At 43.4% G+C, this 16,303-nt stretch overlaps 1 protein-coding gene across 1 annotated transcript in view; it reads left to right on the plus strand.

Annotated features, from left to right (window-relative positions):
- LOC120018661 (spectrin beta chain, non-erythrocytic 4-like) overlaps nt 1-16,303 on the plus strand; it is a 52,085-nt gene that overhangs the window by 18,447 nt on the left and 17,335 nt on the right. Inside the window, 3 exon segments of the mRNA XM_038961860.1 lie at nt 869-1,071; nt 1,770-1,860; nt 5,140-5,286. Coding sequence (XP_038817788.1) covers nt 869-1,071; nt 1,770-1,860; nt 5,140-5,286 — 441 coding nt within the window.

Consider the following 16,303-nt stretch of genomic DNA (forward strand, 5'->3'; position numbering starts at 1 on the left):
GTGAAGAGAGGGAAGGCAACCGTTACAACAATGAGGTTAAAATGTCAACATATAGTTCATTTAAACTATTTTTGTTTTGCATTTATATTCATGCACAGTATATCGTCCTTTATTGGGCCATGTGTGCGAGTATGTACAGTATAATGGTCTATAGGCTATGCATGCTGGAATATGCACACCACTTTATAAAGTGCACTTCATTGCAGGGTCTTTGCGTGCAGAACAGTGTTCCATTCCAGTTGCAATGTCAGAAGGCATTTCCCCCGACTGCTCTGTCCGTGTGTCAGAGCATGTCTGTTCTGGTTTGATGACATACCTTTACCAGAGACCCAGTTCTCCCTTAGGCACAGAGGCCAAAGGATTTCTTTTTGAATAATTGTCAAACAGAGTGCCATGACTTGTTTTTGGTCTTTCACCTATGTTTCTCTCAATCCTTGTATCGCGTACCTGACCATACATATAGGAATGTCCTTACGCTATCGCTTTGCTTTACTTGTAGTTGTGTTGAACACAACAATTCAGCAGTCACAATTCAGATATCCATTGATCAGGAGTACAATGTAGTGTTCCTTGCCAATAATGACTGAAACCTGACCTCATTATAGTCCTTAGAGATCAGCATATTTATCATTCAGCAAAATAGAATCTACACCTCTTGCATGTACTAAACATGCTAATGTAGTTATTGATAATAATGCCATGAGATGATACCCATGTCTGTGAGCACATACTACACACGAGCTTGTTACAGTAATATTCCCATTTTCTCTCTCAGTTTTCGTTCTATTCCCTCTAATCTCTTGTACATTTACCATCTCTTCACTGACGTGCGGTTCTGACTCTGTCCATTCTCCCTGGCCCCCTCCAGGAGTCAGCCTTGGCTCATGTTGAGCTCCCCACCACGGTGGAGACGGTGGAGGCTGCCATCAAGAAGCACAAGGACTTTACCACCACCATGGAGCTCAACCTGCATCGCATCAAGGCTGTCATCGAGGCCGGAGAGAGCCTCATTAGCCAGAGCAACATCTACTCGGACCGCATCAGGGAGCGTGTGGACACCCTTGCTAACAGGTGGGTGGCGCCATAGGATTGTTCTACTCTGACCATGCGAATGTATATCAAAGCCATTTTACAATCTTTCTTATACATCTCTGGCTATGTATAGAAGAGCAGAGGCATGAAAATGAGTCTAGTTTGACCCATAAACTGAATATTCACCTGTCCTTATTTATACGGGGGGGGGGGTGCTGTGGTCAAGTCTGAAATGCATGAGGTATAGGTAGATGTGTCACTTGTCACTTAGCAGAGGCACAACACCATGTATGAACACACTGTGGATATTGAAATATAAAATGTTGTTCACCAATACAAGTTAATTACTATGGTGATAATGAAGTGGTCTTGGTAGCAGGTGGGCTTCACAAACACAACGGTACACACGAGGAGACAAAGCATAAGCGACCCGAAAAGAAACTCCCCTCGTTGATACTTTCTTTAACAGCAGAGCATGACATTCATACTGATGGGCGAGGCAAGGAGGGGCCTAGTTAACCCGTAGCCAATTCTCCACGCCAACAATAGCATGGGGCGACCACATGTGAGGGAGATATTTAGATGAGACCGTTGGCCGACTCTCGTCTTTACACTGTTGTTCGGTGTGCTGCACCAAAGCCATCAACCTCATACATCGAGTTCCAGTTGCAGATACCAGTAGAGTGATTGATGCACTGTGTGAATGAATGGCTCTATGTTTCTGCTCTCCTCCACAGAGGCAACCAGAACCGGGAATTGGCCCAACAGTGGCTGGAGAGGCTCAACGGCCAGTGGGGGCTCCAGAGGTTACTACAGGACTGCCACGAGGTAGGACACAACATGATAACCAATGGGAGGTTGTAGGGGTTAAAAACAAGGGCTTGTGTTCGGAGCTGTGCTGTACATGGCTTTGCTTGGGACCACAGGGGATCAGGCTCAAACCTCCAGATGGATATCGTGTTGCTGGATCCTTCAGTGATATACTAAAACTCTGCTTAGCTGAAATTGAATGACATCTGTCAGACCTGTGGTGGGTTCTATCCCTTCCTCAATCTTTATATCAGGGTTGACAACATTTTTTCTTCGTCTATGTAAGTTGAATGATTTGAGCCAGCCGGCTGCTGTGTTAGATGCTTAACTTGGGGGTGTGAGTGACAGACGAACTTGACTCTTCTGAGGTTTTGATGTGATTAGTTGTTGTTGTTGACCTGCTGGATCTTTCTGACTGGACAGTCGACTTCTGGCAAACCCCTTCAGAGAGGCGGACCTAGTTGATAGTCGGTGGATATTTGTCACTTGGTTGTAAAGGAAGATGATGCTTTGCTATGATTGACATGACTTTGAGTGCCAAGTTTAAGCTGTGCTGTGTGCCTATGGGTCAGAAGAGCCATATTCAGTGTCCAGTGCCGAACCTGGATATATCACCTGTTCAAAGGGTTTCATAGTGTGCCCCAGAGCTACCCTATCTAACGCAGAGCTTTATTCAGTTTCTGCAACTTTCTCTCTGCGTGCCCTGCGTTGAATAATTCACCACCACCACCTCCCTATATCATTAATTCAGGGTATAGGGAGAGTGTATCTGTGGTAGAAGGCTTCCCTTCCAGTGTGTGGCCTACTGTATGAGAATGGCACACACTGCGACAGTTTGAAAGAATGTGCAGAAGTGTGTTCTTAACTTTCACGCTTATAATACAGCTGTACTGGCTTGAGAAAAAAAGGGTTGATGCACATCCAGTGATTGGTTGTTACCATGACCCCCCCCCCCAAAAATGTCATGTTTCTTCTTTTTTTTTACCCCTTTTTCTCCCCAATTTTGTGGTGTCCAATTGGTAGTAGTTACAGTCTTGTCCCGTCGCTGCAACTCCAGTACGGACTCGGGAGAGGTGAAGGTCCCCCGAAACACAACCCAGCCAAGCCGCACTGCTTCTTGACACAATGCTCGCTTAACCCGGACGGCGCTGGGCCAATTGTGCGCCGCCCCATGGGTCTCCCGGTCGCGGCCGGCTGCGGCAGAGCCTGGACTCGAACCCAGGATCTCTAGTGGCACATCACATTGACCTGACCTGACTGTGGACTGGAGGCAGAGGCTCATCATCTCTAATTGCAGTGATACACTGGAGTCCATTTGATTAGCGCCATTCTTATATTTCCCATAAGCTGCTGCCTCCCAGTCTCCACATGGGTAGAATTCATTTGGAGTCCCAGGGGGGGCTTATCCGCCTGTGACCCAACTGACCTCTCTGGTCAGGAGGGCAGCGTCCAGGGGTGGTCCCCGCCTCCAGAGAGTAGGATGCTAAGAGGTTGAGGAGAATAGCGGGGCTGTCGGAGAGGAATATACCGTGGACCCTTTAAACGAAAGCAGAGCAGTAAATCTATCAACCCCCCCTCCCCCCCACTCAGTGATGTAATTTCAAGTGCAGAGCATTCTCCCTGGTGATGCCTCACAACAGCGTAGGATCTCTCTCTCTCTCTCTCTCTCTCTCTCTCTCTGGCTCTCTCTCTCTGGCTCTCTCTCTCTGGCTCTCTCTCTCTGGCTCTCCCTCGATGGCTCGATCCAGTGCAAGCTTTCGATCACCTCGCACTGCTCAGCCACTGCAGCAGCAGCAGGGTCGGAGATACTGGGGCTTGTTACAGCCCGGAATACGGTCGCGTGCAGCTGGAAGAGGCAAGGACTGCAGCAGAGGGACAAACCAAGAGAGAGAGGGAGAGAGAGCCAGGCAAAAGGGGTGGGGGTTAGGGGTGGAGAAGAAAGACAATACAAATGTGATAGAGGAGTCGTGAGGTGTCTGGATTTCGTGTCTGGATTTCTTTGGAGGAGCCAGAGGAGCAGAATCTCTCCCCTCCACTCCCCCCCCTCGACACTATCAAACGCCGGCCCCCTCCTCCCGCATCCCATCCCTCCTTCCTCCCTCCCTCACCTCACAGCATTACTAACCACAACCACTGAGCCTCCAGGCTATCACGGATGCCTCTAAATCCCAGCCCAGCTATCTGTAGGTGGGGGCTGAATGAGGGGGAGAGGATAGGGTTCATGGGGAGGGGCAAACCTGCTCCTGGAGCCTGCCATTTTATTGTTTTGGGGAGATTTTTCATTCCTCCATTTCTCATTCTCTCTCACTTGTCAGTGGTCCGCCTCCTTCTCGTCTATCTCCCTCTCTCTGGATTGAACACACCAGCCACAGCAACGCGCCACGGCAACGCAGCAGCAGAGAAGCTAGTGCAGCCTCAACGTCATCTTATCTGTTTTTTTGGGGGGGGGGGGGGCAGCTTTGCCTTGCTGCTTGTTTGTTTTGATTCCTGCAGCATCTCCCTCTCTTACTGTGGAGGATTTGTGCTTTATTCCTACCTGGACGGGCAGGTCGAGGATGTGGATACGTACCCCCACCCATCACAACCCTATGAGTCGTTCCCGTTAAACGCTGCCTGCCGGTAAATGGAACCGATTTCCCGTTAAATCTCAGGGGACTAGCAGTCGAGGACGAGAGAGACTAGTTCAGAGGATGAGGGTGGAAATATGTGGGTGGCAGGCAGGCGATAGAGATATTGCTGGTACTGATGATGTTGAATGGGCAGGGATATTTGCAAGTCATTTTGTATGTTTGGCCCTAAATGTAATGGGCAGCTTGCTTTTATAACTAATGTGCCAATGGATTATGTGCTTGTGTTGACGTGTGCTTGTGTGTGTTCTGTGTACATGTGAATGAATTCCTGTTGCCATGTGTATGCTTGTGTGTACAACACGTGTGTCTGCATTCATGTGTCTGCCGTATGTGTTTAATATGCATGTGCTCGACCTTGTGTGTGTGTGTGTGTCTCTGTGTTCATGTGTTTTGGATGATTGCTTTTCTACTATTTCCATGGGTGTTCATTTCTGTTTGCATTTATCTTTTAGGTTTTCACATGACTATGGTCATATGTTCAGCCTGAATACGTCTCTGTGTGTGCTTGTACAGGTATTGTGCGTGTGTTTGTGTCTCTATGTATGTGTGCATCTATGGTACTCTGCATACAGCTGTTAGTTGCCTACATTGTCCACCTAGATGACAGTACAAATGCATTGAGTGGCATGATCATCCTGTACTGACAGCTCTGTCCCTTGTCCCTCAGCTTGGAGACTGGGTGGCAGAGAAGATGCTCATGGCTCGTGACACGTCCCGCGATGAGACGCAGAAGCTGCACAAGAAGTGGCTGAAGCACCAGGCTTTCATGGCCGAGCTGGCCCAGAACAAGGAGTGGCTGGAGAAGATCGAGAGGGTGAGTACAGTACCGCTGGGGCTCTACACAGAGGCTGGGGGTGGGTATCTACCATGAGCTGATGCTCAGGAATGGGGAAGGGGAGACTGAGCTAGCTGCTCTGTTGGTGGTGGCAAAGTTTTGGGTGTGTGGTTGGGGATGGGGAGGGTAAGTTGGTATCAACTCATTCTTTACTATGTCATTTGTTTTGTTTTGTAGGCTAAAAATACAAAGTTCCTTGTTACAATGTGATCAGACCAGCATATATACTGTATATAATCAACTAACAATAGTATCTGCAATATTTGTGGTTCGTAACAATTTTATATGCTCTTATATGATTTATTTAGCTATTCGTGATTTCTAAGCCTGTTTGGAGTCTGACACAGAAAACAAGCATAAACTGGACGAGAATTGTCATTTGGTTTACCGTTAGTTGAATAAAAGCACAATCACAGGCACTGAGAGTTGACGGTTGAATGTCAGTGAATAGTCTCTAAGAGCTCTGGTGAAACCAGAGATTCCCTGATGTGCCTATGACCACGAACAGCTTTGCCTGAAATCTCCACTGGTCACATCAACACATCATATCTATGGGCCCTGCCTGCCCTATCAGATTGATACAAACTGTAACATCAGTGGGATAATTGCTTTAGGCAAGTAACACAAGTACACCCACTGGCTCGGATGTGGCTCATTATACCCTGTTATATCCAGCCTATTCCTCCTAACCGGAACAGGGCTGCACTAGGTGCACATGAAGTTGAGTGGAAATGCGAGCGTTTTCACTGAACACTGTCAGTATGTGTACACTGTGCAAATGGATTTGGGAACGTGGCCATTTAGGCCTAAGTATATACAGAAGTGTAATGCAGTGGCGTCATCCAGGCTGAGTCTCTAAGGGGTACGATCCATTATAGATAAAAATTCAGGTCATCTACGTAGATAGATACTGAAGTGGTGTTGGAAAGTGCTTACTGCAGCTACTGTACAAGGGAACGATTGCTTGGAGGCACGCCCATGGGCATGCCGATAAGCTCAGGAGAATAATTGGAAGCATGTTATCTGCATATAGCTCCTCTTACAGTAAAGTATTTCTAGGTACAGTATGATTAGCCACATGTCTCCCAGTGATGCTGTGTACCCAAACAGAAACACAGTTTTCTCCCCCAGGGCCCCCGGCATAACGTTGGTGGGAAAACAAAGTAAACATGTTGCGACAGACACCCTAAATGCACCATAGCACAGCCGTACTGTGTGTGTGTGTGTGTCTTATCTGAAGCCATGCCAACTGGTGACCTGCTCCGTGTGTTTGTGTGAGAGAGTATGGCGGTTGCCTGATATCTGTAAAATCTGAAAATGATTGAAAATATATTTACACTACATTCGGAAACTATTCAGAGCCCTTGACTTTTCCACATCACAGCCTTATTCTAAAAGGGATTTAAAAAAAAAATCCTCATCAATCTACACACATGACAAAGCGAAAACATATATTTTTTTAACATTTTTGCTAATTTAAGTATTCACACCTTTTGCTATAGGACTCGAAATTGAGCTCAGGTGCATCCTGTTTCCATTGATCATCCTTGAGGTGGTTCTACAACTTGAATGGAGTCCACATGTGGTAAATTCAATTGATTGGACATGATTTGAAAGGCACATATGTCTACATAAGGTCCCACCATTGACTGCGCATGTCAGAGCAAAATCCAAACCATGAGGTCGAAGGAATTGTCCGTAGAGCTCTGAGACTGGATTGTGTCGAGGTACAGATCTGGTGAAGGTCCCCAATAACACAGTGGCCTCCATCATTCTTAAATGGAAGAATTTTGGAACCACCAAGACTCTTCCTAGAGCTGCCGCCCGGCCAAACTGAGCAATCGGGGGAGAAGGACCTTGGTCAGGGAGGTGACCTAGAACCCGATGGTCACTGACAGAGCTCCAGAGTTCCTCTGTGAAGATGGAGGAACTTTCCAGAAGGACAACCATCTCTGCAGCACTCCACCAATCAGGCCTTTATGGTAGAGTGGCCAGGCGGAAGCCACTCCTCAGTAAAAGGTACGACAGCCCACTTGGAGTTTGCCAAAAGCCACCTAAAGGAATCTCAGACCATGAGAAACAAGATTCTCTGGTCTGATGAAACCAAGATTGAAATCTTTGGCCTGAATGCCAAGCGTCTCACCTGGAGGAAACCTGGCACCATCTCTACAGTGAAGCATGGTGGTGGCAGCATCATGCTGTGGGGATGTTTTTCAACGGCAGGGACTGGGAGACTAGTCAGGATTGAGGGAAAGATTAACGGAGCACTGCTCCAGTGCGCTCAGGACCTCAAACTGGGGCGAAGGTTCACCTTCCAAAGGAGTGGCTTCAGGGCAATGTCCATGAGTGGCCCAGCCAGAGCCCAGACTTGAACCCGATCGAACATCTCTGGAGAGACCTGAAAATTGCTATGCAGTGACGCTCCCCATCCAACCTGACAGAGCATGAGAGGATCTGCAGAGAAGAATGGGAGAATCTCCCCAAATACAGGTGTGCTAAGCTTGTAGCATCATACCCACGAAGACTCGAGGGTGTAATCGCTGCCAAAGGTGCTTCAACAAAGTACTGAGTAAAGGGTCTGAATACTTATGTAAATGTGATATTTCCTGGGGGGGTTTCTTCTAATTGATTAGAGAAAAAGTCAAGGGGTCTGAATACTTTCAGAATGTACTGTATATTATGGAATCCAGACATTATGGAATCCAGACTAGCTTGGAATCCAGACATGTGTAGAACCACAGAGGTTCATGAATATATCTTAGCTTGACAAATTCAAACACAGATCAACTCGAGACATTGAGTTTTATCTCTGTTCACGATTCAGGATAATGACCATGGTTTGTTCTCAGATTGAGACATGAATATCAGATATGCCTTAGAAAGATCTCAGTATTTTAGAAAGAGTAGCCTTTATTCCGATTTTTTTTTTTAAACCTACACTGCATGGCTTATATTAATACTGTAGGCTATACCATAATATTGAATAACAGACATTTTCTATAAAACCATATCAGAGTAGTTTATAATACTGTCTGTTTTCGCTGGTATTCTGTCTCATATATTTTCTCATCTGTGTTGATACACTCTGACCTGCCTATAGATTTCCCTCTGTAACGGCAACACTGAGATCGCCGTAGGCGAACGTAGCCCTCTGTAAAGGGCAAGTTGGTGGTCTTACGTGGGTGCAAGACTCTATTTCATATAGCCAATGTTAAGACTACCCAAAGATCTCCTGAGGGGACAGGCCTAGCAAGCTGTAGCTGTGATAAATCTGTTGGGGCGGCGCTAGTGTTACAACCCAATTGGTTTGAGTTAGGGTAGTCCTGGGAAACATTATTTTCCCCCTCCTGGATTTTCAAGAGCTGTGCTCTCTATCGAACATTTTACCCAAAGCAAATCGGTTATATGTGAAAGGGTCTAGGACTGTCTCCAAGGTTTTGAGTAAATAAATTCTCGGACTATATAGCAGCTAGAATCTCTGGTGTTACTGAACCTCCCAGCCTTCTGATGCAGGTGACCCTCTTACCCTGTAACTGTCACTGTTTTAAGGTGGTTGACATTTTTACGTGGTGGATTTTCTCCCCGACGTCACATGCCCGGCAGCTGTTGGAAGGTGCAACTTTGCCGGATACGGATATGTGGCCGCGCTTGCAGTGGTTGCCAGGCAACTGCCTGTCCCCTCCCGGCGTACCTCATGTGCGAAGGTAATTTGTCCAGCAGGATGTGACGTATTAAAGGGCTAGTGCGAAGAGTACCAGAAAATGTATGACTTCACTGATAAAGAATGAAAATGTATGCCCTCGCTACTGTAATTAAAGGGATCTGATGCAGGTGAGAAGGCTAGCTGGCTACCCCTTAGTTGCTCGGTCTGTCGACGGCATCTACAGCTAGGGTTCTTGTTTATAAATGGAATGTCACACCCATGTCCACATCCACCTTGATATTCTGAAAATCAATACAACGTAGTTGATGGACATTTTGTTTCCACGATGTTCAATGTGATAACGACCGGTGTCTGTGGGTGTCGAACCTCATTTTGGAAGTGCAGAATTGAAGATGCTTCAGGTGGGATTGTAATCATTGGATCTAGTGCTTGTCCCTGCAGTGTGTAGAAGTTGTTATAAATGGGGCCTGCCGCTGTTTCTCTCAACGCTATTGTTACCCAAAGTCCAATGGGCTCTTATTTCCTCTTTCCTTTCCCCTCGTTTCTCAGATAATTAATTGGCCTCATATCTACATTTAAGTATGTGAATTTCACCCTTCTATTCTCTGGGCCCCTCACTATTATTATTATAATAGGGACCTCCTGGACAAGTTACAAAGGTGACTCTCTCTCTCTCTCTTTTGTTTCAGAGTGTATGTGTGTGCATCGTGTGTTCTGGGTTATATATTATGAAACGCATTCAGCATTATCAGTAGCTACCCTGACACTGCATTAACAGTGATGCCATAACAACAACATAATCAGTGCCTTCCATAATTGCATCTGTTAGGTCCTTGGCATCCCACAACTCGTATCCTACACACACACTCACACTCTTTTCTTAACCCCTTTGGGAGTAGAGTTTGACCCCTGTGTTTTTGCAGGCGCTGCAATATATGGGGCGTGTGAGCCGAGAGGGCGAGCGAGCAGAGAGAGAGAACAGTCAGAGCTTCCTAGACTACAGCACATGGTAGGGAGGTAGAGGGAGGCAGATAATTATGTCATACAGTTCCATGTTCAACAGTGTCAGGACATTGCTAATACCTAGCTATCACAGTGTCCTCATAACGGTTAGTGGAACATTGCTGTAACACCGATTCTTCACAATTTCTTGGCAACATTTTAGCTTTTCTTAATTAATACAAGATACTGTGCTACAATATTATGGAAGGCAAAGTATATCATGTAGGCTTGTAAAGTTGACCCAATGGCATTATTTTAATGGTGAGGAGGCAGTAATGCAGATCAGATTTTCTTGCCAGATTGAGGCTTTTTATTTGCAAGTGAAGATTTAGCCAGTGACTGTACAACATATACAAAAATAATTAACTGGACACAAGGAACATAAATTAAATCAAATAGAGCTCAAATGGAAAAACCCAGGTTTCAATCATACCTGAAAACCCAGAAGCATGCCGACGTTACCCTTTCTCTCCCTCTAACAAGGAAATTACAGGGTTATGATAACACTTCCCATAATGCATTTGACCAATGAGAACAACCCAATTGACATCATGGTCAATTATCAATCACAAGGCATGAAATACCAAACAACATGTTCAGTTAATAAACGTATACATATTTTCCTAGCACACACTTCATAACCTGGTGCTATTCCATGCTTAAGAGCATAAACACAATCTGGGATATGAACATGTAAATCCCCCCGAGATAAGCTACTACTGCATTAACCGTATCATTAAGCATGCACTGGAACGTGCCCATTTGCCCATCAATTCTCAGACCAGGAAATGAACAGAACCCTCTTCAATCAACGAGAAAATCCAAGGTAATCATTTACATTTCTTTAGATTAACCTTAACGTATCATTTGTCATACATGCTCACATTGTATTTATACTTTATGATCGAAAAATACATAAAGGGCACTATTTTGACAAACCTAAAGTAATGGTAAATCTTAGCGCTGGTGGCAGCGTTATAGGTTTGGGGTGTGTCCGAAATATTTCGGACATTTTCACAACCAGAATTATGGGCGCATTAGCTGGCGGTGTCGCAAAAGGGTTGCGTTTTGATGAATGATAAAGTTGACAGTTTGTCGAAGCTTGGCCTCTCAATGGCCTATCAGAGCGTTGTCATCAACTCCAATTCGTATGTTAGTCCGTTATAGTCTAGTTGAATAGCCTGCCCAATATTTGCTAAATATTTTTAACATGTTTGCAGTCTACATTATTCTAATTGCATTGCTTTAATATGGAAATACATTGTAAAACATAGTTGTGCGACTATAGTATACATTGGTTGAAACTCAATGTTAAATTCAAATCTCCCAACCAACATGTGTATGCCAATATGACACCAATGTTGATGAAAATTTGCAAATCAACTTCATTGGAGGTACTCAACACTATCTCCAACTCACGTCATGATCCGAGAACCACTATACCAGATTTTTGACAGGGTCGTAAGCATTAGGATTGTCAGACAATGTTTTGCCCAAACCTAGCTCAAATTCTAGACATCGGATTAAAACGAGGCTACATAGTCCATAAGGTGACCATTATACTTAGATCCATTTGGACTGAAAACGTTTTTAGGTGCAACAGTTTTGATTCAATTCACAATTTACTGCTCTAACGTGCACATTTCTGCCCAATATAAACCAATGATGTGCTACCTTTTCTTAGCATTTCTGACAATGCTAACATCTTTTCAGCTGAATCTGAGTTCTAAAACTGGGTGCAACTCGTTTTCTACGCAACAGTAGCAGCTAGCTAGTATAAGGCTAACAGCTGTAGCTAGCTAACTAACGCCGGGTTGGATGAGAAGCAAGAGGAAGGTAGCTAGCAAGCTAGGTATACTGTGCTATGGGAGGTTTTTCATATGGTTGAAGTCCAAATCAAATCAAATTTTATTAGTCACATATTTAGCAGATGTTATTGCGGGTGTAGTAAAATGTGTAAACTGCTGACCTGGACAGTTGCGTGTAACCAGAGCACAAAGAAATAAGCTACTGATTATTCTTGGATGCTATTATAGGCAGTTAGATACACTGAACTTGGGAAAATCGCCACGCTGCTAATTCATAATACATGTGCACACCAGAACAGACGCATGACTGTTAGAAGATCCAGAGCAAATTCTATTCCATACCTTATGCATTAAGGTAATGTCAATGCAATTTTATTTTTTGTCATTATAATCCACATTTGCAAGTGTCGAGTTCATTATCCCTGTGTATCCGAAAACCTGAAGTCGCCATCCACAAGTAAAAAGTAGCACGGGTGCGGTTTGCACATGAAGCATCCAGGTAAAATAATAACAACATCATAATGATCATTGTTTGCTTGCGAGGCCTGTGCGCAGTCAAAAGAAAATGCCATGCTTGCTAACTTCATTAGCTCTGTGATAAAATGAAATTGTTTTAGACTCTTTTGTTTTTAAACAAGCTAGAGAAATCATCATTCACTCAGTACTGAGTGAAAGAACAGAGACATTGCATTATTGTGAGACCACCTCCTCTAAGAGTATGAATTAGGCTGTTTGAGAAGGTTGGAATCCTAAGTAACCTGCCTACACATCATTGGAAGTACAATAGACCAACATACAGAGCCTTCAGAAAGTATTCGCACACCTTTACTTTTTCCACATTTTGTTATGTTACAGCCTGAATTTAAAATGTATTAAATTGAGATTTTGTGTCACTGGCGCTAGACACAATACCCCATAATGTCAAAGTGGAATTATGTTTTTAGACACTTTTACACATTCATAAAAAATTCAAACCTGAAATGTCTTGAGTCAATTAGTATTTAACCCCTTTGTTATGGCAAGCCTAAATATGTTCAGGAGTAAAAATGTGCTTATCAAGTCACATAATAAGTTGCATGGACGAATGCGCAATAACAATGTTTAACATGATTTTTAAATGACTACCTCATCTCTTTACCCCACACATACTGTACAATTATCTGTATGGTCCCTTGCAAAGAAGATCACCTATTTGTAGATGATTAAAAAGCAGGCACTGAATATTTCTTTGAGCATGGTGAAGTTATGAATTATTCTTTGGAGGGTGTATCAATCCACCCAGTCACTACAAAGATACAGGCTTCCTTCCTAACTCAGTTGCCGGAGAGGAAGGAAACTGCTCAGGGATTTCACCATGAGGCCAATGGGGACTTTAAAACAGTTTAACGGATGTGATAGGAAAAAACTGAGGATAGACCAACAACATTGTAGATACTCCACAATACTAGCCCAAATTACAGAGTAAAAAGAAGGAAGCCTGTACAGAATACAAATATTCCTAACATGCATTCTGTTTGCAATAAGGCATTAAAGTAAAGCTGCAAAGAAATGTACTTTATGTACTGAATACAAACTGTTATGTTTTGGCATGGGTCCCCAGATCCTCAAAGTTCTACAGCTGCACCATCGAGAGCATCCTGACCGGTTGCATCACCGCCTGGTATGGCAACTGCTCAACATCTGACCGTAAAGCGCTACAGAGGGTAGTGTGTACGGGCCAGTACATCACTGGGGCCTAGCTTCCTGACATCCAGGACCTACAGTATATACTAGGCAGTGTCAGAGGGAGGCCAAAAACATTGTCAAAGACTCCAGTCACCCAAGTCATAGACTGTTCTCTCTGCTACCACAGGGCAAGCGGTAAAGGAGCGCCAAGTCTAGGACCTAAAGGCTCCTTAACAGCTTCTAAATCAAATCAAATTTTATTTGTCACATACACATGGTTAGCAGATGTTAATGCGAGTGTAGCGAAATGCTTGTGCTTCTAGTTCCGACAATGCAGTAATAACCAACGAGTAATCTAACCTAACAATTCCACAACTACTACCTTATATACACAAGTGTAAAGGGATAAAGAATATGTACATAAAGATATATGAATGAGTGATGGTACAGAACGGCATAGGCAAGATGCAGTAGATGGTATAGAGTACAGTATATACATATGAGATGAGTAATGTAGGGTATATAAACATAAAGTGGCATAGTTTAAAGTGGCTAGTGATACATGTATTACATAAAGATGGCAAGATGCAGTAGATGATATAGAGTACAGTATATACATATACATATGAGATGAGTAATGTAGGGTATGTAAACATTATATTAAGTGGCATTGTTTAAAGTGGCTAGTGATACATTTTTACATACATTTCCATCAATTCCCATTATTAAAGTGGCTGGAGTTGAGTCAGTATGTTGCCATAAGACTGCTGAACAACAATGAATAAAATGGCCACCCGGGCTATTTACATTGACCCCCGCCTCCCCCCACTCGTTGTTCATTATCTATGCATAGTCACTTTACAAATTACCTCGACTAACCTGTACCCCGACACATTGACTCGGTACCGGTACCCCCTGTATATAGCCTCGTTATTGTTATGTAATTTTCTTGTGTTACTTTTTGATTAGATTAGATTTTTTTTACTTTAGTTTGTTTAGTAAATATTTTCTTAACTCTATTTCTTGAACTGCATGATTGGTTAAGGGCTTGTAAGTAAGCATTTCACGGCAAGGTTGTATTCAGCGCATGTGACAAATACAATTTCATTTGATTTATGTTTGTGACAAATCCAACACAACACATCACTGAGTACCACTCTTCATATTTTCAAGCATGGTGGTGGCTGCATCATGTTATGGGTATGCTTGGGAGTGTTTTTAGGATAAAAATAATAATTGGCAAATATTGAATAATCCAGGTGTGCAAAGATTTACCAAAAAAGACACATCTGTAATCGTTGCCAAAGGTGATTCTAATATGTTTTGACTCAGGGGTGTGAATACTTCTGTAAATTAGATATTTCTCCAAAGAAATTAACTATTTTTCACTTTGTCATTATGGGCTATTGCATGTAGAGGGGTGAGAGAAAAAAATCTATTTAATATGTTTTGAATTCAGGCTGTAACACAACAAAATGTGGACTAGGTCAAAGGGTATGAATACTTGCTGAAAGCAATGTAACTACTGTTGTAGGTCAAAGTTGTGTGTTGGAAAGCCTTGGTAGAGCAGTACACATTGTGAATTGAATTTATTTTTCGGCTTCAGACCAATGCCTACTTCTCACTGATTAAAAAAAATTAAACATTATAGGCTATAGCATTTGCACTGATATAGGGGCTAGGCCTACTGTAAATTGCAGTCTGGACTGAAAAGATCGAATTCGAATAAAACGAAACAAAAAAAAAAAAAATAGGCTATCTGTAAATACAGTTTCTCCCTGTGGACGTGTAATACACACAAGCCAACTTAGACTATGGAGGGTTTTACGCACATCCAAACTTTTCACAGGAGCTGGATAAAGATCCAATATAAAGAGAAAGGAGTTTCGTTCACTCAAAGTTATACTGCTCGCAAATGTAACGTTTTATGAACACCAGGAAGCCATTTTACAGATCATATTTGCACTTCTCCAGAAATAGCAGACAAAATTGCATTCAAGCCGTGAACTTTCTCACCATTAACCCATGGACGATGATATCATAAATCACATCTCTCGTTCCATGAGCACAAGGCAATGTGTGCACACTTAGGCAGAAGGCACGAAATTGCCAAAGAGCTTGCGTTTGACACTAGCAACGCCTTAACACCAGAAGAAAATAGAGCCCAAAGAGTTATATACTGGCCTGGGTGACGCACAACAACAGGTTTGCGCCCTCAACCAATTGTCGGCGAGTGACCAGAATCTCTAACGTGTTTCTTTACTTCTCCAGGTGATCACCCATCAAAAGGACATCACTATCCACACATAAATAGTCTATTAATAAATGTGCTTCCCATAAACCATTTCATAAACAATGTCTGGCTTCATTATAAGGCATGGCCTTAGATCAAGTGACGAAGGACATAGGACAATCTTCTCAAGGCTTGATATTTCCTTCAAAACACTCATTGATATATGTTGACTCCTCTTGATGCCTGCTGGCACGTATGGCCATGGTACCCTCAGCATAATCACGTGACTGTGTCTGGTCCTCCCAGGCAGATTTATGCCTCCAGGCCTTCACACATGGAGTAATATTGACACAATAGCTTCCGTGGACACAACCAGCCAAACGCAATGGCCACACTTGATGTGATTATAATTCAATAACAGATGTTTGATATTGCATACATGATCACATAGTGATGATTCTGTTTTTCATTGCCATCTGTTATTTTTGTGGTCATTATGGTAATTCAACTTTTCCTGGTCCTTTTGGTTACTAATGAACTTGTTTTGAACATTGTACTGACGAAGTCTACGAGTTGGGTAGAATACCCTTGCTGCCCCACTCATCTGGTGATCAGGAAAGTAAC

The sequence above is a fragment of the Salvelinus namaycush genome, chromosome 23, assembly GCF_016432855.1.
Source record: "Salvelinus namaycush isolate Seneca chromosome 23, SaNama_1.0, whole genome shotgun sequence".
NCBI classification, from domain to species: domain Eukaryota; kingdom Metazoa; phylum Chordata; class Actinopteri; order Salmoniformes; family Salmonidae; genus Salvelinus; species Salvelinus namaycush.